The following is a 25,203-nucleotide window of genomic DNA, read 5'->3' as shown; positions in this document are numbered from 1 at the left end:
TGCCACAAAAACCTTTTTTCTCAAGAATAACTATACGCGATAAGAGATCGGACTACTTTGTAGAACCTTGGTTGAATACTTGCGCCAAAATATTACATTGCAAGTCTGTGTACTGGCGCGCATGCAACAGGTACGACCCAGGAGTTCCATGCCAAGCAACATGCAATGCGTACATGGCTACGAAGACTGTAAAATACTGCCGCGAACCATGTACGGGTTTGTTTATTTATTGTTTGTTTTTAATGCCCGGCCGCGCCCGGCTCTGTTATCTGTGTCTCATGCGAAGCGCGTGTTCCATTCTTTATTTTTATGCCCCACGGGCTATCTCATTCAGATAAGCAGAGTGTTTCGCCCTAACGCCGCTAGCCCAGAATAATGTTCTGTGATCTACAATGTACTGGATGCGAATCGACGGTTCCAGAAACTCTCGCGCCGAAAGATAAAAGCCTGCACAGCAGACGCTCGGGGATTCGATTCTGCGACGCTCGCCGACGCACGTACGTCACTTTGTTGACCGCTGCTTCGCCGCCTCTGTATTCTTTTCAGTTGTTAGGGGAGCACAAGTTCGCTCCAATACACTTGTTTCTTTTCCAAACAACTGCGTCGTCCTTGGCTTCGTGACAATATACACCATCACTGGGTCGCAATAAACGTACTTACCGGGCACCAGAACTGTTTGCCGCTATCGCTGTAAGAAAATGAAACTTTTAAAAGACGTTGCTCAAGTTTAACGAGTTAAAACGAAAGAAAAAGCTGTCATCAAGTTATATTCCGCAAAAAAACACTTCCCTAAAATCAAAGATGTTTGAGCTATGCACCTTGAAGCAGCAGAACTGGAATACTGTAGCCGAGGAGAATTCAGAACTCTCCTCCAACAATAGCAGAAGAAGCGCTAGTATTGTCTGTTCAATATTCACAAGGACATAGTCATAGTAACAGCGCTAATGACACCAGACAAAAAGAAGAGGGCACAAACACGGCGCTGACTAACAACTGAGTTTAATTGCTTAGGCGAGTGGTTTTATACACACATGGGCAAAAATAACGAAAAGGAAAAAAGGAAAAAATGAGAAGGAAACACTAAATTAACACGTGAACATTTGAGAGAGCGGGAGCGTTGCATCATACTGACTTTACGTGTATTTAACATTAATCTACTTACGGGACAAAACGTACAATCAACACAAAACACAAGCCCATTTTGTAACCAGTTAAGGAAACAAGACAAGGATTACGAGGGTGGGGCTTACTGCGCTAGTAATCTACACTCTTTTTCTGTGAGGGCGATAGATGGGTTGCCTATGCATTTATCACTTAAATTAAAAAAAAGAGTCACAAAAAGGTCACAGAAAAAGAGTGTCGATTCCTAGCGCAGTAAGCCCCACCTTCGTAATCTTTGTCTTGTTTCGTTAACTGATTACAAAATGGACTTGTGTTTTGTGTTGATTGTACTTTTTGCCCCGCAAGTAGATTAATGTGTAAATACACGCAAAGTCGGTATGATGCCACGCTCGCGCTCCCTCAAATGTTGACGTGTTAATTTAGTGTTGCCTTCTCTTTTTTCCTGCTTTCCTTTTTGTTGTTTTTGCCCATGTGTGTATAAAAACCACTGGCCTAAGCAATAAAACTCACTCTTCTTTTTGTCTCGTGTCGTTAGCGCTGTTACTATGAACATGTACCAACTCGCCCAGTCTTGCGTTTTAGCCTCATTCACAAAGAACTTGCGTAAAACATTTTTACGAACAGGATTGACAGCTCACTAATATCTCCTAGAAATGTTTATTCATCCTTTCTATCACTATCAGGGCAAGCAGAATTAATATTGCGTGTATGTAGTATAACATGTCTAGAATCATAAACAATGTACTGTTTATTATCATCCGGTCGTACGTATTCCAAGAACAGATAGACACCGCAGCTACAGCGTTATTTCTGGGATGCATCGAGTCTTCGCAAATATGCCTCTCTCAGCACGCGGCGGAGTTCCTTTCCGGTGCCAGTTTCAGGAATGCTATCGACGAACTCGATGCCCCCATGTAAGTGCTTGTGGTGCGATAACTTCTCTGTAACAAAACAAATAAACACATTGACAAATCTCTTACAGAAGAGTATTTGTTAAAAGGTACGCATAAAAGTGTTTCGAATACATCATGCGAACTGGGCATACAATCATGAATAAGCGTAATGATTCTTCGCACGCATTTGTGCCAAAGCGAACTACACTTTTTGCTATAGTCCCAACCGAAAAAAAAGCATGGACAAAGTTGTACGACCACCATTAAACACGGACTTTATTGGAGTTACCTTATATAAAGGGTATTTATACTCAGAGTGAGAAAAGCAAACATTAAACATTTTCGTGTTTTGTGACGCAAAAAAAACAAAAATAGGAAAGGACGACAAAGACATTTCGTTGACTTCGTTCAGCGGATTTCTAAGTCGCCCGAAGTAATTACGAGCAGCAGCAGTATTTTATGTCACGTGCTTGCATTTAACGTACTCCGGAATAGGAGAAGGAGACAGAGAGAATACTTCATTTCCATTGAAAAGGGAAGGGGACACGAGGGTTGCGGGCGAGGCTAAGGACCGCCTCTTTTCAGGCAGCTGCTGGTGGCCTTCATGATGAAGTCTGACAGGTTCCTCTGCGCCTCCAACTTGGTTGCTTTGGTATTTCGCTTTCACCAAAAGTACCGTGGCTTCGGAGGAATCGAACCCGCATTTTTGGGCTCACCAGCCGTGCATTTCGACCACTGCGAAAAATGGTCCACTGCTTTTTAACCACTGCGGGAAAAAGGTCTCCTCTGGTGTGGTTTTCAATTTCAGGCGCTCATCGTTGTAACAAATGAACGTCACTTATCTGGGCTATCTTGACATCAAGAAGACAAAGAAAATCTCAAGACACGGAGCACTACTGGCTCGGAAATACCGGCCCTACGGTATACTACGATAAAGTAGAATGCAGTAGAAAAACTGTCGTCATCTACAGTTAGCCGTACTTCATGTGTTAGCTGTGTTAGTTGCGTTGTCCGGGTTTCGTGCCGACGCCTTAATATGTGCTCACTTAAAACACGATGAAGCTCACTGACAAATCCGGTGTAATAAGGACTGTTTTGGATTCACAGGAAGTGCAAAATATTGCGAGCCCGGCATGTGACGTGATGCGTATACACAGCGGTTGAATATTTTTCGAATGATATTATCGCTTCGGGATATCTACTGACGTTGCACTAACAACGTGTCTTGAATTTACTTTTGTAAGAGAAACAGTCGTCACTGCTTTCACATTGTGGTCAGACGTGTACATCAGGTTATATTATTTTCGCGCATTGCGTTTTTCGTACACTCTGCTATCAATTTGTTTATGCACACGTTTATTGCCGTTGTTCACATCTGCATGTGCAAACCGGCTGCGGTGCTTGCGGCAGATGCGGTCATGCGGGAGACCATACGAGGGAGTCTGTTAGGTCAGTTGTGGGTCGGTAAGTGTGAGCACAGAAGCTACCAGTTTGTTTCACTGCTACATGTGCAACATGTAATCCACTAGTGACAGTACCAACGCTCTAAAGATGAGTCGTCCACCCAGGTCTCTGCAGGAAAGCTTGGAGGTGGCCAAGTTGCCGGAAATGGCCGAAATGCCGCGGGTTCAGTATAGGGAAAGGTGCACATAAGACAATGTGCAAATGGACGTACACCATTTGTCAAAATTTTGTGGGCCAATCGTAAGCCTTCTCGACCACAAATAATTCTAATGAACGGCTTCACTTTTATATGTAGCAAACATATTTTAAGGCAGTAAGAAAGAAATATGTTTTTTCTAGCTTTCCCGGATAAACAGTATCAGCGTTGCTCGGGACGTAAGCTTGTACATTGAATTGTGCTTGTGCGTTTCCGGCTTGGAGCACAAAATTTTGACAAAGACTGTACGTTCCTGCATGAGTCTGAAGTGAAGACGGTACCATTTTCACGTCTAATAATCCATTGCCACACTTTCAATTTATACACGTATTACGCGCTATAAGATAAAAGATAACTGCTCCAAAAGACAGGAGCTTAAAGAAAGGTAAGGGCTGTCACCGCACCACCTACCGTACTCCTTTCGTCAAGCTTTCCAACTGCTCCCGTGATGTAACTCTCACAATAGATTTTTTGACGGACAACACTGCCTTCACTGATCTGCTGGCAAAGCCGATAATCTTGCTGGCGTATCACGCAACGACACCGACGCCATGCCCCGAACAACATATTGCTCTAAGGATTTCCAATGAACACGTTGCCCCTCGTCCCCATACAATTATGGTAATCGTGGTATACTGTCTCGGCGCTGATGCTGACACCGACGCTTTCGTGGGAAGCGACTAGAACCTGCTTCTCGAGCGTGGTTATCCATGGGAAGCATTGTGCGCCGTAAGAAAAGGAATTAGCAAATTCTCGTAACCAATTTCCCCAAGGAACACAACCAAATAAACATACATTGGCGCTGCAGTTGCAGTCCCCGAAAAGGCGCACGGAGCATGTGCATTATCGCGGTCAGCTACTTTGAATGCGAACCCGAAAACGTCTTTCAGCCTCAACGTTTCTTAGATGTGAACCCCCCCCCCCCCCCCCCCCCCCCGCCGCCCCCCACCACACAAAAAATAGGAAGAGTTAATAGCTTTGGTACGCCATTTTAAAGAGTATCTTTTCTCTACTGCAAAAATATATTGCAACAAAATTTAAACTTGGGCGAGTTGGTACTATCTGTGCTACGAGCCAAAATTCGAACTTTCTGGTGGAATTCCGCGAATGGGAACCATTGGAGTCTCGTAGGGTGTGTGTTTTGCTTTCTCCTGTTGGCCGTTCTAGTATATTGTGCGCCGCCTTGAGGAGGTGGGGATTTGGGGACCACGTCTTTGTCTTGCTTAGAGCTATTAGGCCGGCGCCGCCGGCGTGCCTGCCGCCGTCCACGACAAAGGTGCGCTGAGTGTCACGGCCTCTCGTACCAGACGTGACGCACCCTCCTCCGCCAGCCGACGCGCCAGCCTGCCCCATTAGCCCAAGAGCACCCTACATCTCCCTGGGTGATCTTTCTCTCCCCAAAGGCATATAACTGCGTGCAAGGCCTTCCTCAAGCCATCCTCTCCACGCACGGTCGAACCGCCCGCTCGCAACCAGGAACCCTCCGTTCCCCGTCCACTAGGCAAGGCATGTCTCCCCTCTGGAGATGAACCGAGCCGCCGGCCTACGACGGCTTATTGAGCTCATGAGGACTCCGTCCTCCGCCCAAGCTTGGGACGGCCGCTTTTTTCTATCTAGTGTACATTTGGTCGACTGTGGAGTAAAGAGTACTTCCTCGACTTCGCCTGCGTCGGAGCTCGTCTTTGGCACCTTCCGGTGAGCCGATTGGACCAACAGCGGCGTTTACACGACGCCACGCGAAGGATTTCGGCTCTGGTGCTTGTGTTCTGGCTGCCTAGCCCGGTAATACAGCCCATTATAGCTGCCAACACCACAGCATTCATGGTGAAATGTAACAGCGCAATAAACGACGAGAGACACAGGTGAAATTTACAAACGGGCGCTGACTCGCAACTAGTATTTTATTACAGCAAAGCTATCTATGGCTAGGATCCAGGAGATAGTCTCCAGGAACAGAGCGATGTAGACAGGAATCGCTAGTGAGCGTAGCGCCCCATTTCGGAGCCCACTCAAAACCCTGGAATCGTAAAACTGCGTGCCATACCCCCGGCGCATGCAAAAAATTGTACGAAATTAAAAAACGCACAAGGACCTTCATAATTTAACACAAGATGGCTTATATTTTTCTTCAGAAATTTCCTGGCGATTACAATACTGCCTAATGCGATATTTGGGCGCAGCTGTTCGGACAGCTCGTTCAGCAGCAGCGGCCGACGACGCAGTTCCACCAGTTGCGTCGCTCATTGCTCAGTAAGAACTGGCTATGGGCTCATGTGCGCGTTCCACAACAGCCGCTGCAGATGCGCATGACCGACTGCGTCACTCGCAGTTCAGCACTCACTCCTGATGGCTGCTGTTTGCTGGGGCAGCACTCACTCGTGGGCACGGAGCAAGAATTACTCAGGAGGCGCAACAGGGCTTGCTCCGGAGGTGCGATAAACTCACGGCCCCGGGAACGGCAGCGACGCGCCCTCTGTCGCGAGGCGCCAAAAGGAAAAGGCTCGCCGGTTCAAGGTCAGTCAGGGCATTGCCGGCGTGGGCAGACGACGCCGACGAATCCCCCGCACGTCTGGACTTTCACTAGAGTCTGTTTGCAGCGGAAGAAATCATCGCGTTTCAAACATTTTTCGCAGGATGACGGGACTTTAATTATTTTTGAACACGAGCCTACAATAAGAAAAACGTATGGTTGAGAGTCTATGTATGATTAGCTCCAGTGAATAATGGTTCTTATCCTCTATGGCATTAGTTCATATTTAGATTGTCCTAACTTCGCCGCCCGGCCGGTTCAACATGAAAAGTGCGCGCAAATATGAGAAGCCGCCCGCGAGAGGCGAGAGCAGCGAGAGTGAACCACTCGTGGCGGGAAGGCGGTGTCCGCAGACGTCGTCTGCTCAGGGATTCCTTCTAGTGCATCTTTTCAAGTGCAGTACGGCTCAAACTAATGGCCGTATTTGTTATTAACTGCTGCTAATTTATCCAGCACTTCTATTTATTTATTTTACAGAAAGAAATCTGGCAATTTTCACAATATCTTCGAAGATATTACGATTTGTGTGCTTCGCTCCCGTAGAAGAACATGTGAACTATGGCAACGCGCTTGACGCGCCACCTGTTGTGCTGCTCCGGAAGATGTATTTTCTCCTCGCCAGACAGTGACATTAACGTGCCGCCCGCCCGCGCTGTCTCAGCCAGGCGATTCCCCTCCTCAAATAGTTCTTTCTCCGTGCTCGCGGGATCTCTCGACGGCGAGCTTCTGCGGCGGCGGCGCGAAGTGCGTCTTAGGAAGGAACCGCGAACTGCGTCTTAGGCCGGATTTAGACTGTTGTCGTTACTGTCGTAATATATTTAAATAATGACGTCTTTTGACGCTTCAGCCAAATGAACGGCGCGAAACGCCGTTTTTTTTTACGTCCATACGCACGATACGGCTGTTACGCCGGTAGTCTGAACATAGCATTAAGCGAACGCACAATATTGTCATGTCAACGCCCACTTTACGTTTTTCGCAAAGCGCCAGGGTATCCTGGACTAAGGATGCCCTCCACCAGGCGGGCGCGCTAACATCTGCGCCTCAGGCTCGCAAATAAAGATTTATCAATCAATCAATCGCAAAGCGTCGAGCGCCTTCTGCAGACACAGCATAATGTCACCTGCCCTCCCCCACAGCACGCTTGCTGAGAGCGCTGGCTCGCGCAGCCACGGCGAACCGCCCTCCCCTCCCAATTTCGCGACATTCTCCACCTTTGCGTTCTTTCACTCGTCGGTCTTTCCCTCGTTCGAATGGTCACGACGACGCTCACGCGGCTTCCAAGCAATTATTTTGTGTTAGGAGGTTAAGCAGGCTTTAAGAGGAGCGTTGTAAGCTTGATATTTGTAAGATGGCTTCCCCACATCGAAGGGTTGCACACCGAATCACGTCAAGCTTCGGAGGGAATACTATTACATAAAGTGTCGGTAATGCTTGTTTTATTGAAACTTTACCGAAACAAATTATATGATACTTTGCCGCTAAGACGACTCTGACACAACACCGGGTTTTACATATTTTTCAATATTACATGTTTCACAGTGAAGTTGTAAAGATTGTTGAATTCTCATCCACTGTCAATACATATCGGATTCCACGGGAGGGAAGCGGATGGCCCCATGTTTGTCCACCGGAACAAAACTCTAGTTCGTGAAACGTTCATTCAATTAATTAACCCGGAACGATGCGAAATCGCAACTTAGAAAGAAACCTGTTTGCTTCGTGCACCCCTTGGACTACGACCCTGTCAAAGCTTACGTTGAGGCCTGGCACCGCAGTTTTCCTGGTCATCCTTCTTCACGGAGTGGAAAGGCAATAACTTGTTTGGAAACGAATACAAATTTATAGCCAACACGTACAATCTGATTTGGTGAAAACAAACAAAATTTCAAACCTCTTATAACACCCCGTAAAGGCCTGATAACCGCTCACAGAGTTAGGTGGCACCCAAAAAAGCTTTTCCCTTCTCGTACAGCGTCAGAAAAGGCTGGTTTACACATCGGGCTCACCTCTTGTTGATATGATACGCTTCAACCGCTGCTCGTGTCAGCTGGTCTTTATGAGTGAACAAACTGTCGCATTCATCAAAACACGGCTTGAAGTCAAATTTTGTTTGTTTTCACCATATCATATCGTACGTGTCGCCTATAAATTTCTGTTCCTTTCCAATAAAATACTTGTTGCGAGTCAGCGCCCGTCTTGTGAATTTCTTCTGTGTCCCTGGTCGTCTATTGCGCTGTTACATTTCATCATGTCTTCAGAGATATGAAAGACGCCCCTTGTAGAACACCCTATTATCCTCACGGTTGACGCCCGACACACACGACAGTCACATTTCCACTTCTCTTCAAATCCGGTATTAAGTTACATATACGCTTTGCGACGACAACCGTGCAAACACCCCTGGGCTATCCCGGTTATGCTTGTGACGAAAAAAACACGGCACGCTGCGATTCTGTGTTGAATGACGAAGACTGTGCCAAATCACAAAAATGAACTCCATACCACAAACGAAGAAGCCGTAAACCACCTCTGCCGCGTGAAATATTTCTGTTAGATGGATCTGAATACCGGCTACTGGAAAATGTATTGGACTCTAGTCACCGAGAGGGGCATGCGTTTACAACGCCGGGCTAGTGCGCAGTTCAAAGGTGATACCGTTTTGGCTTTGCAGAACACCTTGAGCGCTTACGAAAGACAAGGACACTGTGCTCGGCTACCTAAATTTTCCCATATACCTTGTCTTCTTCGGCGACAATGTCGCATGTGTTTAGAGTTTCGACAAACGCATTTCAGTGTAATAATAGGTGCTTGATGTAATCCGAATGTCGGGGGGACGCTGGAACCTGAAAGTGCTGCTTGGCGTACAAGGAACTCAATTGTTGGGGCCTCGTCGTCAACGCGGAATCCTCCCAGCCCCCCCCCCCCGTAAACTGCAGTCAAAACCAACTTCCCCAAGCCAGAGGGCAAGAAAGGCGTAAGATTGTTTCTCGAACTGCCCGCGTAGCGAGAGTGATTCGTTTCAAACTACGCACACATAGTATATCTACTCACCCGCCGCGGTGGCTCAGTGGCTAAGGCGTTGCGCTGCTGAGCACGAGGTCGCGGGTTCAGCAGGCGACGCAACGCGCCTCATCGCCTGCGTTGCGTCGGCGCGTGAAACCCTACAATCAATCAATTAGTATATCTACTCATGCGTTTGATGAAAGACTGCACTCTTTTCCTCTGTGACGGAAGCTCAAAAGAAAGCATTCCTTTAGCTGCTAACGCCTGCAAAGCGTTCGAATGCTGGTTCCATTTCACGAAAGAACCAAAACAAAAAAAGCGGCTGGCTATTACGATACTCCCTAATGTGATATTTCGGCGCAGCAGCAGTGAACTGAGGCAGTACTCACTCGCGGGTTACCTAGTTGGCAGCGGTGATGCGCCTCTGCGTCGGCGGCGCGACCTTAGTATCAGGAACGGACCGCAAACTGCGTCTTAGGTGAACGGACATCATGTCGCGCACATGCCCCCCTCCTGTTTTCGCCAAGGTCGTACCGTCGAGCGGCTCGTGCAGGCCAACATACTGCATCTCTCCTCCCCCAACCGCACACTTTCGAAGCGATGTGTCGCGCCGCCACGGCGAACCACCCTCCCCTCCCAATTTGGCGACACTCTCCTCGTTTGCTTTCTTTCATCGGTTTTTTTTTAGTTGCCAACGTTCACTCTGTTACGCTGACAACGCGGCGCAGCCAGGGACGGCCGCCAAAGGGCTGCACCCTAAACACAATCAGACGGCGGTGATTTATGGCTGGGTGCCGTCCTCGTCTGTAAAGCGGCAGTGAAAAAGCAATTGCTTATGTCGGTCGCGGTCTGCAACAGAAAACAAAATACTACTCAGCATGTGAGGAAAGGGTCTCGTGTTTATATTTGCCATTTGTAAATTTAGCTCAAACATGGATCGCACACCATTCACGGTGGAACAGACCATCGTGCCTGGTATTTGCTCGCCAATTTGAAGGAACCGTCTGAACGTATTGGACGTTGGAGCCTGCGCCTCCAAATATTCGTCGTTAAAATCATCTACAATTCTGAAGCTAACATTCGGACACCAACTAGCAATCGAGCCCACGGGCAGACTCACCGACACGGGACTCAGATGACGGCGGAGCGCATTTCCGAATCGCCACGGCGATCTGCCTAGCCGCCCAGCAGCGCGCCGGCCATGAGTTGCGCGTCATAATCGGCTATTTTAAAGGGTGCACCGTCCTGTTCCCTGAAGCAGGACGGTGCACCTGAAATACTAATCACGCTCCGGACAATGGTCTTGCAAGCACAGATGATGCAAGGAATCTTGCGCTAAAGCAACATGGATCAGCGATAAACCAAAAAGGTACCACACCCAAACGAAGATACTCAACGAAAGCTTGAGCAGGACGATCGCGGGTCGCTGCGGAACATAAGACGTCGGCCGAAGCCTCCCTTGTGTCAATTTTGCGCACAAGGCAGGCGTACAGAAAAGTACAGAGACGATTCCGTTCATACCTCCAACAGTATATTTTGTGCACCCGTACATATGAACGGAAACTAATTTTTAGAACAGTTTCAGTATACTAGTGAGTTTACAATAAATCTACGCACGTTAAACGAAGCCCTTTCTGTCCCCTGCGGTATGAAGACCTCTCGTACTTCAAGTTTGCCGCGACATTATTTTGGGCAGAATTTTCCTAGTTGATTCTTCGATCTAATATTTTGTCTTTCCCTTTCTTAACCTGAAAGTGCTTTATTCCCGGATACACAAAGATATACTGGCCTCATATCCGTCACGGAATGACGCCAGTACAACGAAGCAAGCGGCCTGTAAACGGTGAACACCTGCACATGGAATCTTCTCGCGGGGAAGCAACGTTTAGTACTAAAGTGTATGCTATACTTTGGGTTGTTCGTTTTCGGGTTTTATATTTTGACAAGAAATCGTTTGATGCTGGTATACTCCAAGATATCACTTACGTCATATCCCTCGCGGAAATACGCCAGTACATCTTGCAGCAGTTACCCGCAAGAAGGAAGTCACTCGCCAAACACACCCACAAGACAGCCGGCAACCCGCAAATCATGCTCAGCTTCAGATTTCGCTGCACATTTCACTTTCGTGTTTTACCGATTTCTATGACAGAGAAATCAACCACAGTTTTTTTACCACCCCCTGTAAACCATTCCGTTAAGTACCTCTTTAAGCTGTTACCCTTATCCACAGTTTACGACCCGACCAAACACATTTCTTTCGCCTAATATGAACTGGAGTATCTTTCACACAAGTTTGTTCTCGAATTAGGGCTGTGGTTTCCATATCTCCGAGCGTTGCGACTATTAATTGTTTGTTGCACGGCTTGTTTAATTGAATTAAGTTTGCCTTCGAGACGCTTAGTAAGCCGCAAGTTTTCGCATTAGAGGATATGACGTGTTTAGTCTGACGAAGTGTCCACCGCTATTTACTATGCTGTAGCTATATGTGAAGCTGGCACGTTGTTTTGAACAATTGCGGACCAGCAGCGTCAGCATGTGCGAACTTACCAACAAGTGAACCAAGCCTTGCTGCTTCGCTTTTCATGAAGGTTTCCCTGTCGGTCGACGGAAGGGGTTTTTTGAGGACGACGAACGCGCGAGCGGCCTCTCGGAAAGCAGGATGCGGCACACCGACCACGACGACGTGTCGCACCGCTGGGTCACCGGCAAGAATATATTCGAGCTCCGCGGGTATAACTTGCTGGTCCATGCACTTTATCAGATCCTTCAGCCGACCAGTTACGAAGAAGCTGCCTTTAGAGTCGTAGTAGCCCATGTCGCCTGCGATCATGAGGTGCAGTTACCGGGCTCAGCAGGTGAAGCGCCCTTTTCGGTGCTCAGTAGAAATGTGAAGCCGTGAGACATCCATTCCACCCAAGCATTCTGATGCTGCTAAAATGCAGCATAAAAGACGTAACAATGCCTATGTTAATAATACAAAGAGAAGTTTTCATAATCTTCTCGCCCTTTGAGTTTCCGTTGCGGTTAACAATTTTCAGTGGTTCTCTCAGCGGCTATAAAGCTCAAAACGTTTTTGTGCATCATGGTGGCACTTACATCAAAGTAAAACTATTACATCAGCGCGCGCAAGAATTTTACCTACAGGAAAATATTATCTAACAGTTGTATTCCCCCATTGTAGTATCTGCTCATTGCTTACACTGGTTTCTTTGGTTTCACGACTGATTTCACCATTAGTAATTTTTAAAATGTAAAAGCGTTATAAAATTGGAAGTTTTAAAATTAGCTTTTTCCTTTTTTGGGTCTAAAAGCAGTGACAATGCTTTGGAGATAAAATTGTCTACCATCACACTGTTTGCATCTATCGCCGTGGGTGCGCGCCTATAGTGGTTTGAATATTGAAACATTTTTAAAGAAATCCATGTTCTATTACTGGTCTTTTACTTGCTCCGCCCGCGAATATTGTAAGCACGTGTTCTAAAAATTGCATGCTCTGTAACGTAGACAATGTACTCCCGCCTAGAAATTCGCTTAATATAATCGCGGTAATATTCCTAACTTGTATTCTTAAGTCGGCAGTTGTAACGCGATGATTGTAGCTAGTCAGAAATTTCATTGAGGTCGCGATCACAGAGAAGAACTTGTCTAACAAAGTGTCACACGCATGCAGATTGGGGCTTTCGTGGCAGCGGCACCATGTTTTCATAAAATTACGCAATAAATGAGTTATATTGATGTTCCTTAGTTTCTAATTGCTTCGCGAAGCCGAGAACGAAAAAGTACAATGGCTGGCATCTGCTTGCTCCATTTCAAATATCCTCAAATAGATATTCTTTTAGGTGCGAAACACCTTAAGGCCGAGGCTTCTCCGTCCGGCGTCTGGCGTCCGTGCTCACGGCGCAGCACTGTGTAAATCGAAAGATCTATGAACAAAAGGCTCAGAAAACGTTAACAAGAACAAATTAAAAGGTGCACAAAATTTTAGAGAGAGCGAGCCACAGAGAGAGAGGCACAGCACCATGTATATTAAAACAGCTATGACCAAAAGGTTGAGAAAAGATTAACAAGAACAAAATAAAAGGTTCACAAAAGGTCACAGAGACAGAGCGAGAGAGAGACAGAGAGAGAGAGACGCACAGCACCGTGTAAATCGAAACATCTCTGAACAAAGGGTTGTTCAGAAAAGGTTATTAAGGACAAAATAAAGGTTCACAAAAAGTTAGAGAGAGAGAGAGAGAGAGAGAGAGAGAGAGAGAGAGAGAGAGAGAGAGAGAGAGAGAGAGAGAGCAAGGAATGGAGGGAAGAGAGTGAAAGCGAGGGAGGAGGGAGGGAGAGGGACAGTGCTCCTGGAGAGCCGTGGTGCGCTTGCGCGAGAAACATTGGATTGGATTGGAATGGGTTGAATTGGATTTGGATTGGAATGAATTGAATGGCGTGGTTTGGTGAACTTGAATTGCATTGGATTGCTTTGGATTGGAAATCGTTTTAGCAGCAGTAAGCACTCTCACGGGTGATTTACGGTAAGAACGATCCGCACAGCTTCGCCCACTCGTCACGATTCACTTCGTGGAGATGCGTGAATTTTTTTTTCTGCACCTACCACGTAAGCCCTACGCTTGACGCTCCCAACCCCCACGCTCTTCCTGTCCTCTCTCTGTCTCCATTTAAGATGAAGTCCATAGAAAATTGTTCAAGGCAATTCAATTTTTCACCCTTCGCACTGCTGGCGCGCCATCTATTGAGACAGAGCGCATATTTTCTATATTGGCTGTTCCATGTTCCAGAATAGACAGCGACATCTCAAGTTTTTTTGTTTTTATATTTGCTTTAATCGCACTTTCAGTTTTGTTTTTCTACGCGTGGCTTTCTTGCATTGCTATCGTAAAAACCATCCGAACGTGTATTCCTAATAAACAGGCGTAGTATCGGTTACGTGCTCATATTTTGCCTGAAATGTGCTTTAGATTTCCTTTAGGCTAACTGACGTAGACATGTGTGATCAATTCCTGCAAGTTTAATAGGTTGGAGCATTTCTGATTGTGTATAGGCAGAAATTTGCAGGGTAAAATTGTTAACGCTTTCTCACCAGGAATTGTTCACTGTAGCCTGGCGGTTGAATCGATAGCCAGAAAAAAAGAGAAACATTTGCGGATTTTTATGTAGCCTAAAATGAATATTCGTGTTTAGCAGAAAATCAAAGAAAATAATGCCAATGTATTGTTATATGTATGGTGAGCGCAGAAGAATTTGCAACATTCTCAGGAGCATTGAGAGAACTTTTGGTGATTGGTCGACTGTGCCGTTCCTTCAAATGCTGCACAGCTGAGCAGGTTCTCGCGCTGCACGTCGAGGTGCTGCGCCATGTGCGCGCAATCGTGGGTTGGCTATTTTGGTGGGTTGGATGTTTTAAAAATATAGTGTTTTAATATTGTGTGCACCTTTTGGGATGCTTCAGGCAAGGCTGCGAAATAGCCCAAGCGAGCTAACAATTTTACCCACAAATCACAAAATCAAGTAGGGCAGATTAACTATTTATAGCTCAACCTAACGCCTCTATGCGGACATGGCTCACGTCGCCACATGTTCTAACCACCTTTCTTTTAAGAAGGAGCTTCGATTTTTTCGTTATTAAATGCATGCCGCCAAGTAAAACAATGTGTGACGTACACGTACCTTTTAATGCAAGGCTGTATTCCCAAACAATTTTAACGTACGCTGTACAACTGCTGGCTTTGTACGAACATTTGAAGATCGATTGACCCCTCCTGTAACCACTTTATTTTATTCAATTATGGGACGAGAACGTATAAAGCGAAACAAACCGGTGAGTAGGAAGCCGTCATGCATGGTAGCCGCAGTGTCCTCTGGTCTTCCTTGGTAACCTTTGAATACCATGGCTCCCTTGACGCATATTTCTCCTACTGCATGTGGTCCGAGAGTTTGACGGGTGTCGGTGTCGACGACCTAGGCAAGTAGCGAAAATGGGCGCTGAGATATTACCTTCATTTCTTCAAAACGCATTTCACTTGGCGTATAAGAAACATCAGGTAAAGCACAAAATAAAAACTTCAACAGTTACGGTGTACTGATTGCCTAAGCAAGCATATACCAAAACAATCACCTTTCAATAGGAATTGAAAGTAACAGAGGTCAAAGTAGTCAAATGCAGCAAATTGACTGCACAGTAGTCAAATGCAGCAAATTTTTAATTATATCCGCAGTAGATTGGGAGCCGTATAGCATCTGAGGAAACATTGAGTTAGATGAAAAGTGTAGGCTGTGCGCTTTCGTGTACGCACGGTGCACACACAATTGAACCATTGGGGGTATCTGTACACATTTTGTCTGTGAAAAGCTAAAATCTTTGTTGCGCATATTTTTTGCATTATATTTAAGGCTCGTTCAGGTGTCAAACTAGCATTTGCTCATATAGGTAACGATTACCAATATATACAACGTGATTTAGGTGTTTATTGTAGACTACAAATAACGGGGCCAGTCTGAATTGGGGCCAAATTACGAATTTTTACGGACGTCTTAGTATCTGTTGTCCCTGCTATTCTACTGTAATACCCTGACATTACAAGGCACTATGAATACTAGGCACCATTCACGGCTACGAACCTTCAAAAATAGCTGGACGTTCGCTGAGGATCTGCAATCTTCTACCAGACTTCGTTCTGCAAGGTATTTCTCGCACAATTTGGTAGGATACTAATTGCTCATGTAAGGCTTGATGATATTTTCATACAAGATGAGAAATTTTCACCACAGATCACATGAGTTTTTCTGAAAGGTTGGTATCTAGAAAACATTCAGCGATCCCAGCTAGTAAATTACAGCATTTTTTAGTAAATGCTTGATATGGGTCTGTTGAGGGATGCATGCGAAGAGGAAGATTTATAACAAATATCTGCGTGAAAATCTTGTTTAAAGAGCCGAAATGCCTCTCTTCTAAATGCCTTCATTCTCTTTCCCGCTCACCTCTCATGATGTACTCTCCGGTATTGTTCCTCCGACGAAAACACAATAGAGATTTCTCAAGTCAATTTAAATATACCGCGTTCACTACTCCAACGCGGGTGCCGCGCTGCCGTACGGCGGATACACCCGTGAATCGAGGCACCCTAATACGACGTTTATAGAACCACGTTGCCCTACTCCGTGAGCGTTTCAAGCGGAGCGTGGAACCAATCTACTTGAACCTTTCGTTGCTGTTGCCATTTGATTTTAGATACGAAGCATCTCATGCTCGGGGCTGTGTCCCTCCCTCTCTTGTTGTCGTTGTTGTCCGCCGTCCGCACTCTACTGCGCATGCGCGTCTCTTCAGCCCCGTCAGCGTTTGGCCTGACGTCAGCTCAGTCCACTATACATAAACGGAATAGTTAGGCGGCGCCCGGTTTCGAACCCATGACTCTCTGGCCGCAACGGGAGGTACGTGGCGCTCTTCCCACTGCGCTACAAACCGAGACGGGAGAATCTGCTACGAACGCGTCTTAGGTCCTTCACTCATTCAAAGTACGTCAAGAAGCTAGTGATACAACGAAGGCACGCGAAGCTGAACGTCAACTAAAACGACGAACTGAAAACTTTAGAGGAGGATGTTGAACTTCCCATGGGAAAGCTGTGGCGGGAAGCGCCACGCGCCTTGCAGCTCAAACAGAGAAGAGGACGAAGAAGGCGGGCAGCGGGGTAGGAGCGTGAGCACGCAATAAAGATGAGAACCAGGAGGTGTTCGATCAGGTAACGGGGCTGTCGGTCTCTTCGCTGTCTCTACATTTCTCTACATTTCTCTACATTTCTGTTTCTCTACATAAGGGTTCACACTACGTTCCAATTCGTGCTCTGATAAATGAAACAACATAACAGAACACAATGGAACCTACACGGAACCCCCATGATGCTTCGTCTCTTCCTCGTGGTTCCCCACGGGAAGATGGTGAAATTTTTTTAAACTCCACCAGGTAGCACGGGTAACAACAGGCGACGGGTTTCTGCAGTTGATGTAGAAGTTAACTTGCTATCGCAAAAAGCAAGCCTCCGCCAATTTCTTAATAAAGGAACACTTCAAAGATCACTGATGTATTCCTTTTCTGCCTCATATTTGCGTAATGTCTTGTTCCTATTCAACAATGTTGACAAGTATGAACATTATCACTGAACTTAGACGTTGTACTGAACTTAGACGTCTGTGGGAAATAAGGCTATTTAGCAGTTTCTCTTTCACTTTGGCTGGGGTGCAGAATCGAGTCACATATATCCAGACAGACATGCAGACAGAACAAAATTTCCGTGTTTAAGTAGCCTAAGAAAGAATATCGTTGTTAATAATGGGGAGTGTTATGCAGTAACAAGATAAACAATACCAGGCGAGCTCTGTGTAGCAAAAACCGGCTTTTCATTGGGAGTTTAAAGCGGTCAAAAAGTGTATATCCCGGCTTCTTCCTCGTATTTGGGGTTACATTAGTATTGGCGTTAACTTGCTTCTTCACGTTTCCCGTCACAAATATTTTATTAGCAATCTCTTTTTCCTCATCCGAAGCAAACACAAACACTGCGAAAAAAACGTCGTACCTTCATTTGCATAAATGCCAGAGGTTTCCCAATTTTGCGGAAATCTTCCAGTGTTGGAGGGGAAATGCAGATTCCTCCAAGCGTCTCCGTCATTCCGTATGCTGCGACAGTATAATAACATAAATAAACCTCTTTAAGGGAGTGGGGTGGTGTCATCATTGCTTCTCCGTTAACAGCTATCTGCATTACTGAAGAAACTAATCTTCTGCGAATTGATACCTTCGTGTTAAACTTCCCGTTTTGTAACCATTGCTTAAATTCGAACTTTCGACTGATGAAAAAATAAGCCAGCTGGGGAGACATACCTGGTAGGTTATGTTGTAGCTACCATTTTTGTTTATGGGATTTCTACGTTTTGAATGAAGTTTGGTTCAGCACTCTTGTATGTTTAGCAAAACCCCTTTCCCCGTATCTTCGCCGCTGCATTTTTGAATATTATGTCCAACCAACGTGGCCGAATAGCCATTCTTGCTGCGCTATCTTTTACTATACTACCAAAACAAGTAAATGCGAGATTGAACCAGATCTTCATATTCTTTCCCTTGTAAAAGATGACAATGGCCACTGAAGGAGAAGTCGGAATAACCAGAGTTACTTGATACAGGAGTTGAAACTCTCTATAAGCCTCATGTATCAAAAAGTGGCCCTACGATTGGTCCAGTGTTTTGGATCTTGTTTTACAGTGGCGCCATCTTTTGGTGACAAAATTGACTGATCAACTTGCTTCGCAACTCGACAACCTGGTGGAAAAGAGGTATTTGAGTGCAAACATAAATTTGTTATGTCAAAGGAGCCCAATGTGCTCAACTATGCAAGTGTTTCCTAAACGTACGAAGCAAAAGTATTATAAAGAAATCCGACCATGGGGCAACCACCGCTTCCGCACTGTCGTCTGCTGCGCGTCCTCTTCGGTCTTCTGGCGGTAAAAAAATAAATAAGTCACTTCGGCGGCTTTATGCAAGCTGAAATTGATTATTTAGAGCCGTTTGATCGGCTACTAGATTAGTATTCGCATACAATGAGCTGTAGGCCAAAGGATAACTGCACATTTAGTACTTAAGTTCCGACCTATGTTTTTCGTGGACGCAGAAACAATCGCAACCTAAAAACCGGAGTTAAGGTAGCAAATAATAACTTACAAAAGCACAAAAATAACAATTATGCGTTTTAAAACAAAATGTGTCGTTAAATTGACAATTTGAATTGTTTTTTTTAATAGTGCATGCTGCAGCCGCCGCAGCGCCACGGTACGCACGATTTAAAGCAGGGGGGGTTCAGGTGCGGGCCGTTTTTTGAGGCGGAGTTCCGCAACTGCCTGCATTGAAGAGCTCTGGGAATAACGTTTCATGTTGGGGTTACCTTGAACGTGACGAGGAAGCTGTTCGTAATCTCAGCTGTAACATCCTTATGTATAAGATTACTCTTCTTGTAATAAATATCAAAACATTACAGTACGCCCTAAACAACCAACACGAGGCATCCCATAAAAGTTTTTTTGCGTTAGACACCCAATAGAGATTTTGTTTCTTCGATAGGTTTAAAAAGTTTTGAGAGAATGCTCTGGTGTGTGATGGTCTAGGGCAGTGAGTTATAGAGACGAATTCGCTCTTTTGCCCATGCGTAATGGCGGTAGCCATTAATCATAGTTAGTTATTGCCATCATCATCATCGTTGGTGTGGTCGTAGTCGTCACGATCGTCATCTGCAGCGTAATTGTGTCTACTGCACGACGAAAGCATCTCGTCAAGACCTGCTGCCTTTTCCAACGAGTGCTACCTGAGTTCATTGGTTCCTCGTACTTGCGGAAGGGGAATTTCTAGGCGCTAAAGATCTGACCGCATAAACAACAAAAAAGTTTAACAAAATTTTAAATTCGCTTCAGCGTTACCATGATCGCCACTGTTGCATATAAAAAACCGTTCATAAACAGCCAAAGCACAAAATAAACGCAAAAAGTAAGACGAGTAAGATACCGCGCGCAACGCCTCCTGTTCCAAGCTTTTCGGCGATTGTTATGAGTACTGGCGCCTGCACTGTCCCGCCACCAGTGATCACTTTTCTAACGGTCTTGAGACGGCCGTTCAGAAGAAGCGGATGCGGAGAGACCTGCACAGCAGCCGCCGGGTGCAGACTGATCGATGTCGCCTGTTTGGAATAAAATTATAAAGTACAATATAGTAGAGAAAGAAGAAGGCTCGTTGTAGGATGTTACATGCCAGAAAAGAAAACGAGTACGTGTTAAGAGGGCATGTTATTTTACCAGGACGGCTCGATAGCGGCAAAAAAGAATGAATTGATTCTCACTTTGGTTAAAATGGGATCCCTTATGATGCTAAAATAAACCCCACTTCTTGCCATTTTTAAAGAAGTTTCATGTGAGAAGCAGTGTTTTCATAAAGAGGGCCTCCTTCACGTAGTTAAGATTAGTTAGTAGATTGTGAGGTGTTTCTAATTATGGTTTTCTAGGGTTCTATGTGTCGTGTGGTGTAATTCTTTAAGCGAATGTACGCAGTGGAATATTGGATCTAATTATGGTTTTCTAGGGTTCTATGTGTCGTGTGGTGAAATTCTTTAGGCGAATGTACGCTGTGGAATATTGGATATGAAAAAGGTCGCGTGCTTAAAAAAGTGGGTTTTATCACCGGTGATGCTATGATGTTTTATACGAAACATTTATGCTTCCACCAGAAATGATTGGACAGTTACTTATGCGTTGCTTCTTTTCATAACCTATCTTTGACTCGGACAGGGCAGTTATCGTACGGCTTGGCACAAAACCCATATGTGCTTTGTATGCACATAAGTATCAACGAACAAAATAAACCGAAGTAAGAATACCTTTTTCTAATATTTTGACCGATAGCTTGACCCCCAAAATTTTTTTGTGCCGAGATATACTAAAGTATAACGTCCGCTAGCCTGACTCAAAAATTCATCCTGTACTTAAGTCTGCTTACGCGGTTTCAATCCGAAAGCCTACCTGCCACCCGATTTCTTCGCTACACCATCGTATTAATGGTTTTTCGTTCTTTTTCCTATAATTCTGGCACGAATAACTCCGACAACCACACAGGTTTCACGTTACTAGTACAGATTCTAGTAAGGTTCGACTGGCCGAACTAAACGAAGCCGGTTTCTAAGAATAAGCACTCTCTATCTGCGTGCAGCCGTTCCACGCACGTGCCGCCATCATGCACTTTTTACGGCCTGCACATCATGCTCTTCTTGTTATATTCTGCCAGGGTGCGTCGGTATCACTTCGATTAGGACACTTTAGTGCTGCTCGTATGACCCGGGTTCCTAACCACGTGACCCAAAATTATTTCCTCTTCATAGTGCCTCCCAGTTTGCTACCATTTGTGCTGAGGCTGTCAACGACGACTACCGGAAGTTTTGGCATTTCATGTGATGTCACCTGGGGCTTTCGCCTAAAAAGGCCTAAATATTCCATCATGGCCGTAAAATATTTTTCACATTTATTTAGTGCTCTCTCGGTTGCTGTGAAATTAACTTTCTTCGTACCATTCGCATTGATGTCGCGAAGTGCCGTGTTGAGAACAAATTTCAGGGTTAGTTTGGGACCCCCCCCCCCTCTAAAACCAACTCATGCATTCTAGATACCACCACCATTAGTTTGTTCGAAGGTACGAATGAGAAACCAGCATTTAAAACACTTATGTGTCATTTAAATACACTATTGTATTACCAACTCCCACAACAATAACTTGCGCCCACAGTGTCCACAAATTAACGGTTGGCAAATAGGCCGACGAATAACTGCTGACTTTTTTTTCCTCCACGAGTGTGCGTGTCTGTTTCCTCCTGCTTTTTTACGTGGCTATTTTTAATACCCCCTTTGTGCTCTCCCCTTCATTTATCTCTACTCTTTCTCACCCTGACATCCCCTCCACCCCCCACAACCGCAGGCCAGGCATTCCGCTGTCCACACCTATGCGTCACAAATTACCCGGTTGGTTTACTATCCTTTCAAGTTCTCTGGCAATAAATCCATTCACTTACTCATAAGCAGTTTCAATATTATTACTAGTTTGCACAGTTTAGCTCAGTTCAATGACTATCACATAGCACGTGCCACGAGCGACGAGTACTTTTAACATTGCCTTCGTGTTTTTACCACAGTATTGTTTTTTTTTCATAGAACTCTAAACTGCCTGAGCATACGTTGAATGCGCGGTATGAATTGGTAGTCTTATATGTTTTAGTCTTTTCGCTCCCTCAAGCGGCCATTTGTGAAGACCAACACGTGGGCCAACTTCCAATGCCTACGTGTCCTTGCTGCGTTGCACTGTACTGTGGAACCTTGAGTCGTATGTGACCAGTTGAAAAAGCAAAGTGGTCGGCCTCAATAGAGAGCTCCACGCAGTCAAGCGCAATTCATATATCAGAATTTTTAACAATTGATCAAAAAGGAAAATATGTAGTAGTTATGGTGAGAACCAGTGATAAATTTATTATAGTAAATCAGGATTAACAAAAAATAAATAAATGTTTACGACAACCAAACCTTCACTTCACTCGATGGTGGTTAAAAAAGTGCGACATTCAGTTGAGGGTGAGCTTCAAAGACCGCCTTCCTTTCTGACGTAGCGCAAACACATGGAGCGTTTTCGCACCCTTTCGTCACCTACGAGGAGCCTTTTTCAAAAGAAAACAAAAAGGAAGGCTGGCACGGAGAGTTATGCATTACCAGATGACAGAATATTTGTCATTCTCAACCTTTTTAATACTAAACATTTTGGGTTTTCACACTAGACTACCGCGCAACTAATTAAACCATTAACGCTTCCTTTTCCTTTACGAAGGCAAAATTTTGAACATAAACCTAGTTCTGCGCATTTGAAAAAAGGGGTTAAGTTCAGGTGGAGTGGTGCCCAAAACCTTGGTAAACCGCGTGCGGGAACTATCGGCCAACAGTCGTTACTGGTAGGCAAAGCGGAGGAAGACACGTAAACGCGGTCCCTCTTCAGTGCTGAGTAAGAAAGAAGCGCCAAAAATTTCGCAAGTGTGTCACCATACGCTTCTCACCAGACTCTATCTTCTATTTGTGTCACCGGGCTGTACTTTCGCAGTAGGGAATAGGCATCGTTTAAAATTAGGTTAAACGTATTTTCGCACAGCCTTGGCTGCCTTTTAGTTATTAGAAAAGGTATCCTTGCATTCGCAAAAGGTACCCTTGCATTGCATTCGCAAATCGGCGCCGTATTAGGAAGTCCGAAATTCATTTCTGTGAGCAGGCCACATACAGAAAATAATATCCCAATGGCTACGACAACAAGGGGGGGGGGGTATCCTAACTCAAATTACTCACGTTATATATGCCATAACTTGCAAGTGTCATTAAAGACGCTTAGCACTGCGGAAGGAAGTCGAAAGAAGTGTATTTAATGTACTGATAACAGAAGTTTTAGTACGAAATGCACTTGTTCGGCTAATGTTATTGTTCTGCAGGGCACAAATACAAGCTTGATATCACTAAATCCTGTACGCAAAACTTCTCACGGGATCATTTTGTTGATATTGCTTTGCTGAAAATATCTTAATTCTGAAGCCGCAAAGAATAATGGGGATAATTGCAAGAAGTAAGCTTACGTGGTATTTCTCGGCAGCAGAAAGCAACGCCGAAATGTCAGTTGAGCGGACAAGTATCACATGGCAGCCCTGGGCGAGGTAACTGAAGAGCAACCATAATCCGCTGACATGCATGGCGGGAACGCATTGTAGAAAGTTGTCGTTCCCATCGAGTACAGAAGGGTCATTGTACCTGCGAAGTGAACACTTTTGATTTATTAGCAACATAAACGTTACCCATGGGCTGGCGGTTCAACAGGCAGCTTCTTTGGGATTTAGACCACAGTACTAATGTTCAGTAACAAAAGCTTGATCAGGGCTAGTTGGTTGAATATACTGAATAAATTTGAGGCGCTAAACAACGGGGACCAAAGAAACACGTAGACACAGACAAGGCGCCACTTCAAACTAAACTTTAATCATGAAAAACCCTGGATTAAATACACTGTTTGACGTCATGCAAAAAACGTCACACCAACAACGTTTGCCAACCTACACGTGTCCATCTAAAAACTGTAGTTCTTTGAATGATAATGTGACCGATGGTGTACTTATGCACTTATCTCCCGCCTTGTGAATGAAGTAAGCCTCCACAATTTCTCTTTCTTGCCTATCACGCACCCATTTTAAAAACGTGGCCTGTTTGAAGAGCGGAGTGCATTTAGTTCCCTGCTGAGTGCACCGTTTACAGTGCTCAGCCATGTGGCCCCCTGCGTTGTGTTTTACAGCCCAACAATGCTCGCGCGCTCTGTCTTTGAAACATCTGCCTGTTTGGCCAATATAACTCTTGTTACAACTCATGGGAATCTCGTATACAACTCCCATGGTGCATTCCGTGTATAATTCGCCGTGCTTCTTGGAGCACGATTCCCGCTTCCTTTCCTTCATCATTGGGCAAACCTTCGAGTTGGAAGTGGCGCCTTGTCTGTGTCTACGTGTTTCTTTGGTCCCCGTTGTTTAGCGCCTCAAATTTATTCAGTACTAATGTTCGCCCTTCTAGCGCACTTTGTTGAAAAGAGTGGGGTTGTACAGAAAATGCAATGCGAACCTGTGCGCCCATTTTGAAATTATCAGAACTAGGCTAATTTTTCTCAATATGACCAGACTGGGGCACCCCAAAGGGCGTCTTGCTAGGGTGCATTTTGTGCATTGCTGACCATGTGCTCCGATGGGGCAGTCGATTATTAAAGATAATGTGTCAGCACCCGGACTGCTTCATGCAAACAACCAAACAGTCTCTACCAAATGGTCTCCAAGTGTGTATCACTACACAAGTAACCTTCGGAGCCGTGGCAGGTGGCTACAGGTTAAAAGAAGTTCTCTTTAGCCACATTACATGGAATAAAATGCTAACGTTTGCCATAGCACACGATCTACACAATCAGTGCACCACTGCTTCGGATTTTGTTTCAAATAAAGCGGCATAAAATTTCTGTGGAGCCAAAATTTACCAATTGCGTATTTTGCAACATTCCATATCCATAGGGGCAAATTGAATGCTGTAGTGTGTACTTCATCTTTAAGGCAGTTCCTTATCTTGTTCAAGGTTGTAGTTGTGTTTAAAAGCACTGTCTCCTCTACTTGGTGGAAAAGTAACGGCGCTCTTACTGGTTTGCTAATTATGCAAGCTACGGCCGTTTTTACCATATTTATCGGTACTGCAGGTTGTATAATAATTAAGCTATGAAAAAATTTATAAAGGCCATAAAGTCATCAACTACGTAAGCGTATCTACTTTAGGATAATAAGCGTCCATCTTCTCTGCAACTGAGATTGTTGTAAATTCCATTAGAGGGGAATGTTCGTACCGACATCCCGAGGCCATT

At 45.1% G+C, this 25,203-nt stretch overlaps 1 protein-coding gene across 1 annotated transcript; it reads right to left on the bottom strand.

Annotated features, from left to right (window-relative positions):
• Positions 1 to 1,810: 1,810 nt before the first annotated feature.
• Positions 1,811 to 23,568, bottom strand: LOC144173649 (luciferin 4-monooxygenase-like). The gene is made up of 6 exons (XM_077701985.1): positions 23,399 to 23,568; positions 19,762 to 19,933; positions 17,789 to 17,889; positions 15,037 to 15,178; positions 11,762 to 12,034; positions 1,811 to 2,063 (listed from the first exon to the last, which is right to left on the bottom strand). Exons 1-6 carry the CDS (start codon positions 23,510 to 23,512, stop codon positions 1,927 to 1,929), a joined length of 939 nt encoding a protein of 312 aa, XP_077558111.1. The 5' UTR covers positions 23,513 to 23,568; the 3' UTR covers positions 1,811 to 1,926.
• Between the last annotated feature and the right edge of the window lie 1,635 nt (positions 23,569 to 25,203).

The sequence above is a fragment of the Haemaphysalis longicornis genome, unplaced genomic scaffold (genome assembly GCF_048455015.1).
Source record: "Haemaphysalis longicornis isolate Haplotype H1 unplaced genomic scaffold, Haemaphysalis longicornis Haplotype H1 scaffold_3, whole genome shotgun sequence".
Taxonomy (NCBI): domain Eukaryota; kingdom Metazoa; phylum Arthropoda; class Arachnida; order Ixodida; family Ixodidae; genus Haemaphysalis; species Haemaphysalis longicornis.
The sequence above is the reverse complement of the archived record's forward strand: the minus strand, read 5'-3'. Positions and strand labels throughout refer to the sequence as shown.

Bases quoted from the DNA above. Each gene is read 5' to 3' on its own strand.
- LOC144173649 (XM_077701985.1), bottom strand. From the start codon at position 23,512: ATGCATGTCAGCGGATTATGGTTGCTCTTCAGTTACCTCGCCCAGGGC. The intron at 19,934-23,398 runs GTAAGCTTACTT...TATTCCAAACAG, and splicing joins CTGCTGCCGAGAAATACCAC to GCGACATCGATCAGTCTGCA. The intron at 17,890-19,761 runs GTATCTTACTCG...ATACTGTCGCAG, and splicing joins AACAGGAGGCGTTGCGCGCG to CATACGGAATGACGGAGACG.